Genomic DNA, 13,343 nt, shown 5'->3' on the forward strand with positions numbered 1-13,343 from the left:
GGAGGAGAAAAAAAAAACCTCTCGCTTCCTTACAAATAGTAATTTGTAGCTTGTCATAACAGTTAAAACTGATACTCAAAGCTTATTATTTACTATTAGCCGGATATCTGTAACACATTCTGTGCTTTCACATGTCTGTAACTTAAGGGAAGGAGTTCCAACAGCATCAGCACTTTGGCAGCTAGACTCACCTAGATTACAATACCTGGGTGGCTCATATTAGTGTCTTTTAGTATTAAAATATTCAGGAACAATCCTGGCATAGTATTAAATTACCTTTTCATTTCCCGTGGATGGAAGCTATTGTTCCTGCTATATCTGTTTAAATATGACAGTTGATCTGTTTGAGGCAGGTCATTTTCAAGTCAGGACATGGGCAAACTATGTTGAGTAATATAGCCTACTGGAATTGCTGAATAATCTATTCAGTACAGTTCTTTTTGGGGGGTAAAAAGATACTTTAGGACTTCAGCACTGACAAAACAGGCTTCCTTTCCTATTTTGATTTACTCTTACAAAAATTAGATGTCCTTTGCATATGATTGCAATAAACCAAAACTATTTTTAGTTGGATTAGATAGACAGACATGAAAGAGCAGTGCATTAAGGCCATCTGCAAGTTTTGGGTTATAGTTCTCAAGTGGGAAAATTAGAGTTACATCTTCATTTCAACAGGAATAAGCATAGGTTAGTCTTCAACTAACTACAGTAACTACGCTTTCTTGCACGGCAATTCAGTGCAAAGAAACTCTTGTTTCTTTGTTGTTAAAAAGAGGAACTCATGCAAACTATGACAGATCTAAATCCTGCCTTTCTGAAGGCTGACAAGTAAAAATGAACCCAGAAAAAGAGAACACAGGAAGTGACTCATTTACACCCTCGAACTTCTACTGCGGAACAGAAAAAATGCATTAGACACTATAGCCTAGAATGCTTTAAAGTTGGAGTGAAGTCTACATGCACACACCCACCCCACCATTAACAACTACAGCCATCAGTCACAAAGATTTACCCAGTGATCTATCCAAAGACAAACTCGGTGTGAGCAGAAGACAATACTTCATTCAAAACTGTAGATCCAGCTCCTGCTAGAATCAGCAGCCAGCTTGAACCAACCACTTCCTCTTCAAAAGGCCCTGAATGGACCATCTGATTGCAGCATGAAGTGGTGAGGACAAACCCTCAGAACAGCTGAGTATTTTTAGACAACTGCCACCCATCAGCAGAGCACTGCGGATGCAGGAGTGGGACACGTGGCACAGCCCGGCACGTGGCACAGCTCCCATCTGGAGCGCTCTTACACATGGAGCTGCACAAGATCCTCCACACATCAGCAGTCAGTGGCCTTTTCCCTGGGGTTCCCCACCTCTCCCTGGATGAAACACACTGCTCTCAGCAGCAGCTCTTCCTATCTGCCTAAAGCATGGGTTGTAGTAATTTCTTTCAGTATTTCTTGCTGGGTCTTGTTGCTTTGTAGCTCTTTTCTACCTAATAGGTTAAAGCTGAAAAACAGACTTTGAGTAAAGTGATTGTATTCATCAGCTAAGATTATAGCTTAAAAAAAAAAAAAAAAGAAAATCAAGTGACAATTGACTTGAATGATAACTGACCCAAACCAGCTTACAAAGATTTTCCTTGAGTACTGCTATAAACTTAACTATTCATCCCATAAAAAAGCATCACTTGTGCATCAAGCAATGTATTTAGCTGCTTCAAGAGCTCATTTTCACTTTATCATATGCTGCAGAGTAAGCCTCTTAAGTACAATTGATTTTAATTGACTGGAATATCGATCCCATGTGTAGTCATGATCTAATTACAGAAAAACATAATTGGTAAATCACGTTGATTTATTTCCTGTTAGTGCATCATTCCTAAAAGAAAGCCTGTTATGCCTCTAGCTGAAGATAGCCCCACTGGGAAATCTTACCATTGGTACCAAAGAAAGAATGAGGCTTTTCCATCTCTCCTTCTCAGAAGAAACAAATAGAGGAATGATGTGAAAACAAAAAAAGAAAAAAACCAAAGCAGTTTGGTAGGAGGCGTTGAGAACACACTGTTGACAGCTTTATGATAGAAGCAATATTGTATTAATGTGATCATCAAGGCTGAACAATCTGACTCAGGTGACTTTGCTGCAGTGTAAGGGCAGAAGCAGCAAGGTGTACTGCAAAGCCTGGCTATAACCTCTGAGGCTGCCACTCCACCTATTGCACATCCACAACCTGCTCCTGGGGCCCCCTGGGTTTGCCTCCACAGGCAAACTTGTCATCCTCTACTGCCTATAAACCCCTGCAGTTTTCCACTGCCTCCATCACTGGTGGCTTCATGGCAGGAATACAATTCCCCAGAAACTCATTTATTTGAATCCTATCCTTATAGAAAAAAAAGTAAAGGAAAAAAATGGCTCTCCCCCCTCCAAGAGTGCACTACGGCTTTCGGAACAGAAATCCTTTTAAGTTGGGAAGATGACAATCCCTAGGTTAAAAGTCACACATACTTTTTTATTATTAAGGAACTGCCATCAAAAATTCTAAATATTTTGGTATGGAATGTCAGCAAATGAGATCATAACATATTTAGATCTGAATTTATGAGTAAAGATTGTTATTGAAAGGCCTCAAATGTTATGTGTGATGAATTTTACTGGTATTGAAACTCAGTGAAAATGAAGACATCCCACTGAGGTCTTACTGGAATTCATATAGTTCAAGTTAAGTTGAACAGTCTTCACAGGGTTACAGAATGTTTGGAAGGGAAAAAATTAAGCACTGATGAAAAAAAGGATTTTCCTCTTACAGAAAAGGAGACATACACTATAGGAAGAAGTAGTTTCACATAAGCTGCTCCTTTGGGTAAGACAGCTGTAACACGTCTTTAGGATACAGCTAAAATCTGACTTTCCTCTGTGCACATTAGTCTCTTCATACACAAGATCTTGACAGGCCAGTTGCAAACAAGTTCTGTGAAGACTGATCACATGACAGGAGAAAACCAAATGATATACTGAGAACAATCTCACCTTTTCTTTAAAGAATTCCTGAAAGAAACAGTGGCCACAAAGCCCAGCTCAGCATTACAGCCTATTGGAAGAGACTTTAACTTGGGTGGTTACTCACAGTGAAGCACTGTCATCTGACATTCAGTGCGTTACAGAAGCAACTGGCACAACCAGTTCTTCCCAAGCAGGATTCCTGAAGATAAATGATACAAAAATTGAATCATGCAGACCTGCATTGTAGATGCACGTCCAGCTTCTCAGACGAGATTACTTGTCCTGGCAGATTTTAAGCTTTAAAGCATTTCACTGGATAAAAACTGTACAAAAGCTCTTGGTGACCATGCAAAGCAATCCAACCTTAGCATATGTCAATATTGATTCTTCATCAAAAGACTAACATTCATTTATGTTGTCAGCATTGAAAGTATGACCAACAGCAACTTAGCTGGAGTGATTTTAATTGCCACATTGTTAAACTAGAGTATGATGTTATGCTGTATATACACTAGTTGAACAAGTGAGTGCTGTCGGAAGAGTATTTATAGGGCTTGAGAAAAGGCTTACATGCCCAGAAACCTGTCTGACCATTGTTTTGGTCAGAGAGGGAACAATGCAACTTCTCCCTACACAGTGTGCCTGGCTCAGTTGTGGATGTACAGCCATCTTCAGTCATGGTATAACAATGTTGAGCTTGTCAATGGCACCTGAAGTTTGAGGGTCTGGAGTTTTCCTCATTTACTCATTTCACAAGTATAAGTCAAGAAGGAAATGAGGACTGGCATTTTTAAGATCAACTTTTAACTACCTCACAGCTCAATCACTATTCTTCCCCTCTTTGGTACTTCACATAAGCACATATCTTAAAGTTGCACTCTTCCTCGCAGATTTCTTTCAATCCCAGATAAGATTATTATGGGGAAAGTATCAGAACAACGTAAAATGAGAATGTACTGTAAAGATTGATTCCTTTATATGTTTAAAACACATGCACACACACAAACACATCCTTATTTTCAGAAGACTATGTGAGTTTGCAGTCAAATTTGTTCATCTCATTCTGGAAAAAAAAACAACCCACCTCTTTCATCCATATAATAAAGGTATCAGAAGACGGAACCACAAAATACCACTAAACTCCTTACAGGTGTCTACAGCCAAATTAGTGGGATACTCACAGGGCTCTAACTAGTGACCTGGCACAAAGGATTTCCTTAATGCCTGTCCAGAAGCAAAAGAATCCAACCTGAAAAAGGACTGCTTGGTGGCCGTCACCTTAGTTCCTGTGCACAGAGCTTCATACCCAGCAAGTATGGTAAAACAGATTTCCCCAGGTATGTGAAACTTGATGACTGATACAAAACATAGCTCTACTATGGATATTTTGTGGCATCTTAGATAATCCAATAGAACAATTGAGCAATAGAAACATTGCTCAACAGCCTCTGTAGTTAGGCACATTCTCTATAGGCTAATGAGTATTTCACCAAATAGACAATCTCGCTGTGAGCAGACAATCTGCAGGAACACTTGGAATCTCTGGTATAAGTTTGGAGTTTTTTCCTTTAAAAGAATCAGTAAAAGTCAAACCTGAGCAGCCAGAGAACGGAAAAGCTCTTGCTCAATACACAACCCCTGTTTCAAGCACCAGCACCAATAGACGCAGGAACTGGAACAGGAGGGAGAGGGTCAAGCTCAGAAGGATGGCGCCATCTACATCTCCACCGTTTCTGGAACTTCGGGCATCTCAAGTAACAGACTCTTAGAAGCCTGTCAGTTTTCTGCCACCAGCAAGTAGACATGGAATCCTTTAACAGAGCACAGAGTACTTTTTCAGTACAAACCCAGATGAATGCCCAAGAGACAGAGAGAGTTACAAGGGCATGCCAACACACAATTCTTCTGTATGTCACATCAGCAGCACAGAACAGTAGAAATAAGTCTGTCACAGCACTGAATCCTATGAATTAAGACAGACAATCCTGCACATGCAGAAGACAGAGGGCCTAAAGGGTACTACAGAAAGGAAGCAATACCCATGGGAACTAGCCAACAGCATATGAGCAATGTCTATTTCTTATCAAGTCTGCACAAGCCTAGTTGTGTAATATAATCAGAAAGTCATAGTATGGAGTGACAGGCGACTGCTGCTACAAATCACTGTGTTAGCACAAAAGATCAAAAGACAGCAGGGTTCAGGACCCTGATGGTTTCCCATGCTGTCTGAAAAACTCCCTTTCCTCCTTTCAGTCTGGTTTTCTTTAAGGGTATAGGAAGTTACACACAACATCATGTTAAAAGAATACTGAGATTCTTCATTAGCCCCTTGTGTCTCAGTGGCATTTTCCACTGTGTGCTCTACACGCTTCGCTCAATACATAGAGCTGACAGTGCTCAATTTAAAACCATGATTTTTACCATCATTGTTCAGGTCCTCACAGCTCCCCACACAGTCCTCAAGACCCAGCTCCCACACCAACAAGCTCATGGAAGTGTGTTCCACATCTCTGTGTAAAACAGTTCGAAGTCATGGAACACTGGTGATCAAAATATGGAGTCTCAAGCTCCAAAACAGTCACTAACTTTGCATCCCCAAACAATTGGCTTCTGGGGCACTCTGTTCGTATAATGCAAGTGTAACTCCCATTGCACTCAGCTTTAAGGAAGGCCCCAGCACTTTGGCAAAGTAAAGTAAATAAAACTAGAACAAAAAAATCAAGCCCAATTTCACATAAAGCTTGCATAAAGCACCATTATCAGGCACCTATAAAACAAGCAGTTTAAGCACCTTGCTTCATGCCCCACAGGAAAAAGTGCAAATCATTTTCAAAATCATTTACTAGAACCTTTTCCTTTTTCCCCCCCAACTCCCACATTTCACTGCATACCACCACATTCTTCAATACATGAGCTAAGGATCTTGCAAGCACCTACTCTTCTGGCTTCAGCAATAAAATACAGTATTAGTAGAGCCATGGCATTTATTTTTCTGACCTAGTACTCCTTTTTCCAGAACCACAGAATAGTTTGGGTTGGAAAGGACTTTAAGATCATCTAGTTCCAACCCCCTACCATGGGCAGGGACATCTCACATTAAACCATGTCACCCAAGACTCCATCCAGCCTGGCCATGAACACTGCCAGGGAGGAAAGAAGGAGGAGAAGGAACTGGTGTTGGCCAACAGGCATCATCACAGTAGCTACATACTGTCACCTCCTCTACTTACACATATGCAAGTTCTTTAGGTGCAAATCAAAGGGCTAAAAGCATATGCCTCTAAATGGGCAAAAACCTCTGCAGTACAAATGCTACTCTGACATTGCCAAAGCAACCTGCAAGGGGTAACCTACAATGGGATGTGCTTTTGGATGCTGGTGTGGCTCAGTTAGCTATTTACAGCATTACTCATGTTTCAGAAAGTCTACATGTCAAAAATAACTTCAAAATTAGGAAGAATTAGTTATTGTTATCCAGGAGGCACTGGAGAACTGTTTCAGAGTTGCAATCTTGCCAGACACTCACTAATGATTGGATGCCATAGCACATAATTCTTTCACAGCTACCTTGTTTCTATCAGATTTATTAAAACCATTCAAAGCTGCAATGTTCCAAGAACACTGATGTCCTGGTTTGGGCTGGAGTAGAGTTTGTTTTCTTCACAATAACTTGTACGCAGCCATGTTTTGGATCTGTGCTGAAAACAGTGTTGGTAATTCAGAGATGTTTTCCTTACTGCTGAGCAGTGCTTATAGAGAGTTAAGGCCTTTTCTGCTCCTCACCCCACCCCACCAGTGAGCAGGCTGGGGGCGCACAAGAAGCTGGGAGGGAACACAGCCAGGACAGCTGACCCCAACTGACCCAAGGGATATCCCCATACCATATGGTGTCATGCTCAGCATATAAAGCTGGGTGGAGAAGAAGGAAGGGAGATGTTTGGAGTGATGATGTTTGTCTTCCCAAGTAACCATTACCTGTGATGAAGCCCTGCGTGCCTGGAGATGGCTGAACAGCTGCCTGATCATGGCAAGTGGGGAATGATTTTTTTTTGCTTGCATGTGTACCTTTTGCTTTACCTGTTAAACTGTCTTTATCTCAACCCACTCTTCCAATTCTCTTCCCAACCAGCTGCAGTGGGAGTGAGCAACTGGCTGTGCAGGGTTGATTTGCCTGCTGGGGTTAAACCATGACAGTCCTTTTTGGTGCCCAACATGGCACCAAGTGGCTGCTTTCTGCTTTTGCTGCTCACTGTACTGCTTATCACCTCACTCTGCTGTGTCTGGGAACATTCTGATAACAGCAATGGCCATGTGCCTGGGCATCGTTGCTGCTTCTGTGCTGCTGTACTAAAATCCCATGTAAACTCAGGTCAACAGCACTGTGACCTGCGGGTGAGTCCATATGGGAGCAGGACAGTGCATGGCTCTTGCTTTCCTTATTAAACTGGCTTTATCTCAACCCACAAGCTTTCTCACTTTTACCCTCATCCCACTGCAGGGTGTGCATGTGCAAGCAGCTCTGTGGGGCTTATTTGCCAGCTAGGGTTAAACCACAACTGAATACTCACAGTGTAAGATGGTTTGGATCTAAAGAAAAAACATTCACAGCACCAGCAAGATGTTAATAAATTATTTAGCCACTTATCAAAGAACAGATGACTACAGTAAGGTGATTATTAAGCCTCTTCAATTGTGTCATCAAAAGATATATGATGAAGACTTCAGAACCGTTAATTGTATCAAGAAAGCTGTAGATAAAGTCAGAATGGTTAGTCATAATGACAACTTCCAAAAGCTTTTGAACTTCACTTAGATTAACAGCCTGGCTCCAGCTAAGAACAGTGACATGACACACCTGGACATTTCCAATTCCCAGCATTTCCAGAGCACTTCACCCTAAATTAAGCATCCTCATTTCACACACAGCACCTGGTTTTGAAGTTCTTACTGCATGGTGCCTCTCCGTGCAAACCTTTCTCTTCCCACAGTGTTTTGAATGAGGAAGTGAGAACAGAATGAAATGCAACAAAAGCCCCTAACACACAAAATGCCCATGTGCAATCCAAAAATCCCAGATCAAGTGAGACAGATTGAAAGATGACGTTTGCTTCTCAGTGAAAAAGCAGCTCATAGACTACCGACCACATAGCTAGATTTCACAGGATTTTTCCCACTGGGAAGGCAGGTTATTTGATTCACTAGCAATGTGCCAGGGTTCATCTGTATCAGAACCAGTCCTCTGAAATGTTGTTTTCAACAATGTTACAATGCTATAGCTGGAGAAGTGATATGCAAAGAAGGAGAAAATGGGGTTAAAATTTTTCTCTCTTCAAGGAACCACTATAATAAACAATTCCAATACACACTCTGTTTTGAACTATACTGTACATGGAAAAAATACTGGTTTATTCCATTCACTTATCCTTAACTGTACTGTTCCAACATTCCAAGTCAGTAACCCAATTTCCATCATGAACAGCAAACACTTCAGAAAACAAGGAATGGGTGAAACTAGCATTTCAACACAAGTTTCTGGCACTCTACTGCATTCACTCTATCCTGGATATATGTAATTTCAATTACTGTTTAAGCACAAATAAGGCAAGACCCAGCAGACCACAATTTCCCTTCTAACAGCAGGTTATAGATGGGTCTATGACACAAAGGCCACAAACCAGTGAAAGTTAGACTGAGATAAAAGAAATATGGAAGATTTTCAATACACCTACTAAGCTTGACTATAAAAACCAAATACACATTCCTATACTTGAACTTCAAACACTTTATACCAGAGCAGTATATGTTTTCATGGAGTACCCTATGCAATGACCCTGTAGAACACATTCTTTTGAACAGCACTGTTACAATGGAAGTAAAATTTCCATGAAAAACTTTCTTTGATAATGCCCAAGAAATTGTGTGCAACTCAAACAGCCTTCAGAGACATATATACACATCATAAACTTAACTGGCTTCTACATTCACCACTAACTCAAACACAGAATTAAGCAAATACCTTTTGTATTTTCTTTGGGTCTTTCTGTGCGTTTTCTCTGAGAGATACTTTGCCAAACAACTTCCATCCCACATCATTTTGTTTTTCAAATCTTGCACTTTGCTTTCTGGTAAACAAATTCCTACAAAACAAAAAAGTTGATCAAGAAAAAGGGTTGATTAATTATAATAAACAGAAGGATAGGCAATTTGCTAGCCTTATGTACCCCAGTTGCATATTCCAGCTCCTCTTGTGGTTGTACTGGCAAGCACTGTTTCCCAGCCTCGAGATGTACATCATGCAGTATTATTACAATACCAGGCAATGGTGTTGGTTAAATAAGCATTTTTAGTAGATAAAGTTCATTTGTAACTTCACAGAAGTGGCCTTTTTTAGCCTCTCTCTAGATCATCCAGCCTCAGCCTTTTAAAAGAAGACTGAACCACTAAATCTCTTGCTGCATAAACATTCCCCACCTGCCTGTTACAGCACACTATTACCAAAAATAACAAAAAAGTTGCAGATGTGGTAGCTTTTTACTGTATTTGATCTGCTTTCATAAGATTATTTTTCCTGAATAACCTTAAAAGCAGCTATCAAAACACATTTATTCTGAAGTCTCTCTGAAACGTCTCCAATTAAGCTGCTTAAATACTGTGGTAGTAGTCATGAAACTGGACATAAAGCCACTGAAAGTTACTTTGCTAGTTTTTAAATATAAAGCAATATGCCAGACTTTCATCCTTGCACCACAACTATGTTTCCCAAAACTGGACATAAGGTACAGACCAATCTTCATACTTTTGGTAGCACTCAGCTCCTCCAAGAGCACAATAGTTACTCTACGCCCATGGCATGTCTGGATTATTAAAGTAACAGGTTTTCTATTGTCCTACTGTCTAGGTCAGCAAATATCCAAGGATGTCCAGGTTAGCTCAAGTATTTACACACTTAGTGGTAGGTTTTTCTGGCAACCTGACTACAAGCTTTTGCTCTCTCATTTAAAAGAAAACAGAAAACAAACAAACAAATAATTCCACTGAGACAAAAGCATTTTTGCTACTTCAATCAGGAGGCAGCTGTAGCACCTTCATACCACAGATGCTTCCAGTCTGGTACTACTGCTTTTCCTTATAGTTACTACCTTAATGCTCAGTGCACTGACTCACCAAGTACAAATTGTTTCTTACCCATAAAGTGAGGAAGTCTGAGAAATAAACCTACATTGAGCTTTGTGTTCTAAAAGGGCTGAATACACATCTGCAATAGGAACGACCTGGACACTAAAAAGGTGGCTTTCTTGGCCACTCTGGATCAGCTAACATGAATTATATCATAAATACACCAAGAGAGATAATACTGTTTGGAATACAGGAGAAATGTTTAATACAAGGAAAACAATTTGGGCACAAACGTCAGAGAGAGCTGGAATATATTCTAAGGTTCATAGGGTGCACTGCCATCCTTAAATATGCATATATTTACAAAAATGATCACATGCTTCTGTATCACAAGGGTACAGTTACCTTGAAACCCAAACCAGGAACAGATTATCGTATAAAAAGATAAGAACAAAGTGTTTAGGTACAGAAATCACACAAGCGAATTACAACTGATGTCAGAGCTAAGTAGTAACTCTACTTCTACAAAGCCCTTTCAGGTTTCCCCTTCCCCACCTCACACAAAATAAAACATAAAGGTGCAGGGAAAGAAGAGCATAGAAAATGTAGTAACATACTGCCATGTTCTTCCTCTTTCTACTGGTTTCAAAGCATGAAATTCTAATTCTACAGGTAAACTACTAGATCAAAACTAAAGATTTGCTTTGTCTCTATAACTGCCCTCCTCCACTGCAGCATTATGAAGCTCTCCCATCACTCATCACTACAGCTGCAGTGCTACATGGAGAAGTATAAGTGAACTAGGACATTAATCAACAAGCTTGACTACACTGCTACCACTGCAACTGCTAGTGCTGGGAAAAAGAGACCATCATAAAACCAACTTCCAAGAAGGGTATTTCTTTTCACCAGCAATTTCTTTACCTTGGCAATATAAAGAAGCCATTCTGTTTGAGGGTTTACCACCCATAAGGGCTTCTGCACGGAATTATCTTCTTACCCCTGCCCAAGTTCATAACATGTATGTTAGCCTGTGATGATGGATTTATAGGTCCATTTGAGATAGCTACCAGGGAAATAAAACGTAAAAAGGGGTAAACATGAGATTATGTTATATATACATGTTAAGCTAATTTAAAATGGAGAAATATCAAGCAAGTTCTAAAATACATCTAAGAATGAAAAGGAGAACATGACAGGAATAACATCATCAAAACCACTGCAGGTAAATAGGATACACAATGCAAGATAGGCTGGTTGTTCTTGCACAAGGTTTTCTTTCAGGTTGTTACTACTTCAGAAGCAAGCAAGCTAAGTTTCAGACTATATACTGTCCTCAGAGAGAACAAGAACTTCTAGCATCAGGAACACCTGAAAGAGCTCCATAAGGAGGCACCTGTGTGACAGTTCTGTGCATATTCAAATCTGCTTTTTCAAGTAAAAGGCTTTCACCACAGTTCATTAGCTTTGCAATAACAGGAAAATTAAAGGAATAACAGGCAATTTTCTCTCACTATCTATCCACATTAGAGGTTGCTAGCACAGGTATATAAAAGCAATAATCTCCTCTATCTTCTCTGAGGGATTTTAAGAGCAGCAGTACATCTTTATCTGCACAGCAAAATAAAGATGAACTGGAATGATAAGGGATAATAGCTCTCTGCTACAAGTGCCTGCATGAGATGAACTAAACCTGAAAAGTCAATCTCACATACGTACTTTCAGTTCAATTCTGCAATCCTAACTATCTGATTTCCCTTCAGAGGGAGCATCATAAATAAGGTGTTGTACAGCTTCTCTAGCAGATGGCACAGCACTTGCTCAGCTCACTCTTCTCTGCCTGCCTAGTTTCCACTGTATGCTCTAGGGCACTAGGCATCTCCTTCTCTCTTCAGACTATGTCAGGGATTTCCAGTTCACCATTTTGAAGTTTAAAATACATATTGAACTGAAAGCAGCAGCAGTGGTCAATATACGATTCCCATTCTGTACAGAGCAACTTACTCTCCTTTTTCTCTTTTCCCCTGCTCTGTCTGTGCCTAAGTCCTGGTGTTTTGCTGATGTCCACACTCTTTATGTACTCTAAAAAGTCTCAAAACTCCCAAAAGGCATAACATTATCAGAAGCCACAAACCAGCACAATCAGATGTAAAACCTCAAACAACCTGTTCTTGCTTTGACTGAGGACATGCAGCATTGTTAAACCCTGATCTGCCCCACACTGGAACAACCTAAAGGTAAACTACATACGAGTTGCACAGGCATGGAAGGACCATAAGAGATGCTCCTCCCTTTGCACTTGATTTCCCCTAGAAAACTTAGGGGAAAAGCAAACCAAAACCAAACAAACTATGAAATGTTCTCTGGTCTGGTTATTGCAAAGCTTTGCATTAAGTCAGGACAACACCACGGAGTCCTGATAAAGCCAGTACTTGAGACTGCTGGACTGAAAATACACCCTTAAAATATGCAGCTCCCTTAGAAGGAAGTAATGATTTCTGCTATATGCATATATCACAGCAAGGAATTCACTGCAAAAGCTTTCATTTTCCTGCTGCCACAACACAAAAGAGAATTCGTTTCCTTCCAGGCTTATACAGCTCCTTAGCATTTACAAAAAACCACTAAGCTGTCTCACTTCAGAGTAAATATAATTCACAGAAAAAATTCCACTTTGAAGGTAACTTAAGGAGATCTTACTGGAAAACACACAAAAAAAATGCTCTATTTGGAAAGAAAAAACAACAAAACCCCCCCCCCACACCCCCCCCCGGCCCAAACCAAACAACCACACATACAGATCTTCACTCCAAAGACAAGCTCAGAATGCTAGAGTAAAAGATCTCAAAGTTTAAAGTGTTTTAAGATACAAAAATTAATGTGAGATCTTGAATGTAAGAAGGGTTGACATGCCTGGAAAGAAAAGATCACATGCTGATCATTATCTCAGTCTCATTGTCCTCTTCACAACCATTAGAGCGCATCATGCTGATTTGCAACAGGGATATTAACAAGAATATCTGACAGGATACATCATGTCTGCAGTATCATTAGTGTGGAGCCATTAAAGTGTCATGGGTTACATTTGCATTCCTATTGAATGTGTTAACTATTTCACACTAACTCTCTGTAGCTGCTTATTTTGGGAAAGTCAGGCTGAGAAGTTAAATTGAGACCAAATTTCAAACTGAAAGTTGCTTTTGCCCAGTCCCCTAAAACAGCATTTGGCACC

At 40.3% G+C, this 13,343-nt stretch overlaps 1 protein-coding gene across 1 annotated transcript in view; it reads right to left on the reverse strand.

The window, feature by feature from the left end:
* Positions 1 to 9,011: 9,011 nt before the first annotated feature.
* The window catches only part of LOC104409239 (TBC1 domain family member 14-like), a gene marked incomplete at its 3' end in the record, with an annotated part of 16,631 nt that continues 12,299 nt past the window's right edge, over positions 9,012 to 13,343 (reverse strand). Inside the window, 1 exon segment of the mRNA XM_010019059.1 lies at positions 9,012 to 9,132. Coding sequence (XP_010017361.1) covers positions 9,012 to 9,132 — 121 coding nt within the window.

The sequence above is a fragment of the Nestor notabilis genome, unplaced genomic scaffold, assembly GCF_000696875.1.
Source record: "Nestor notabilis isolate BGI_N333 unplaced genomic scaffold, ASM69687v1 scaffold13667, whole genome shotgun sequence".
NCBI lineage: Eukaryota > Metazoa > Chordata > Aves > Psittaciformes > Psittacidae > Nestor > Nestor notabilis.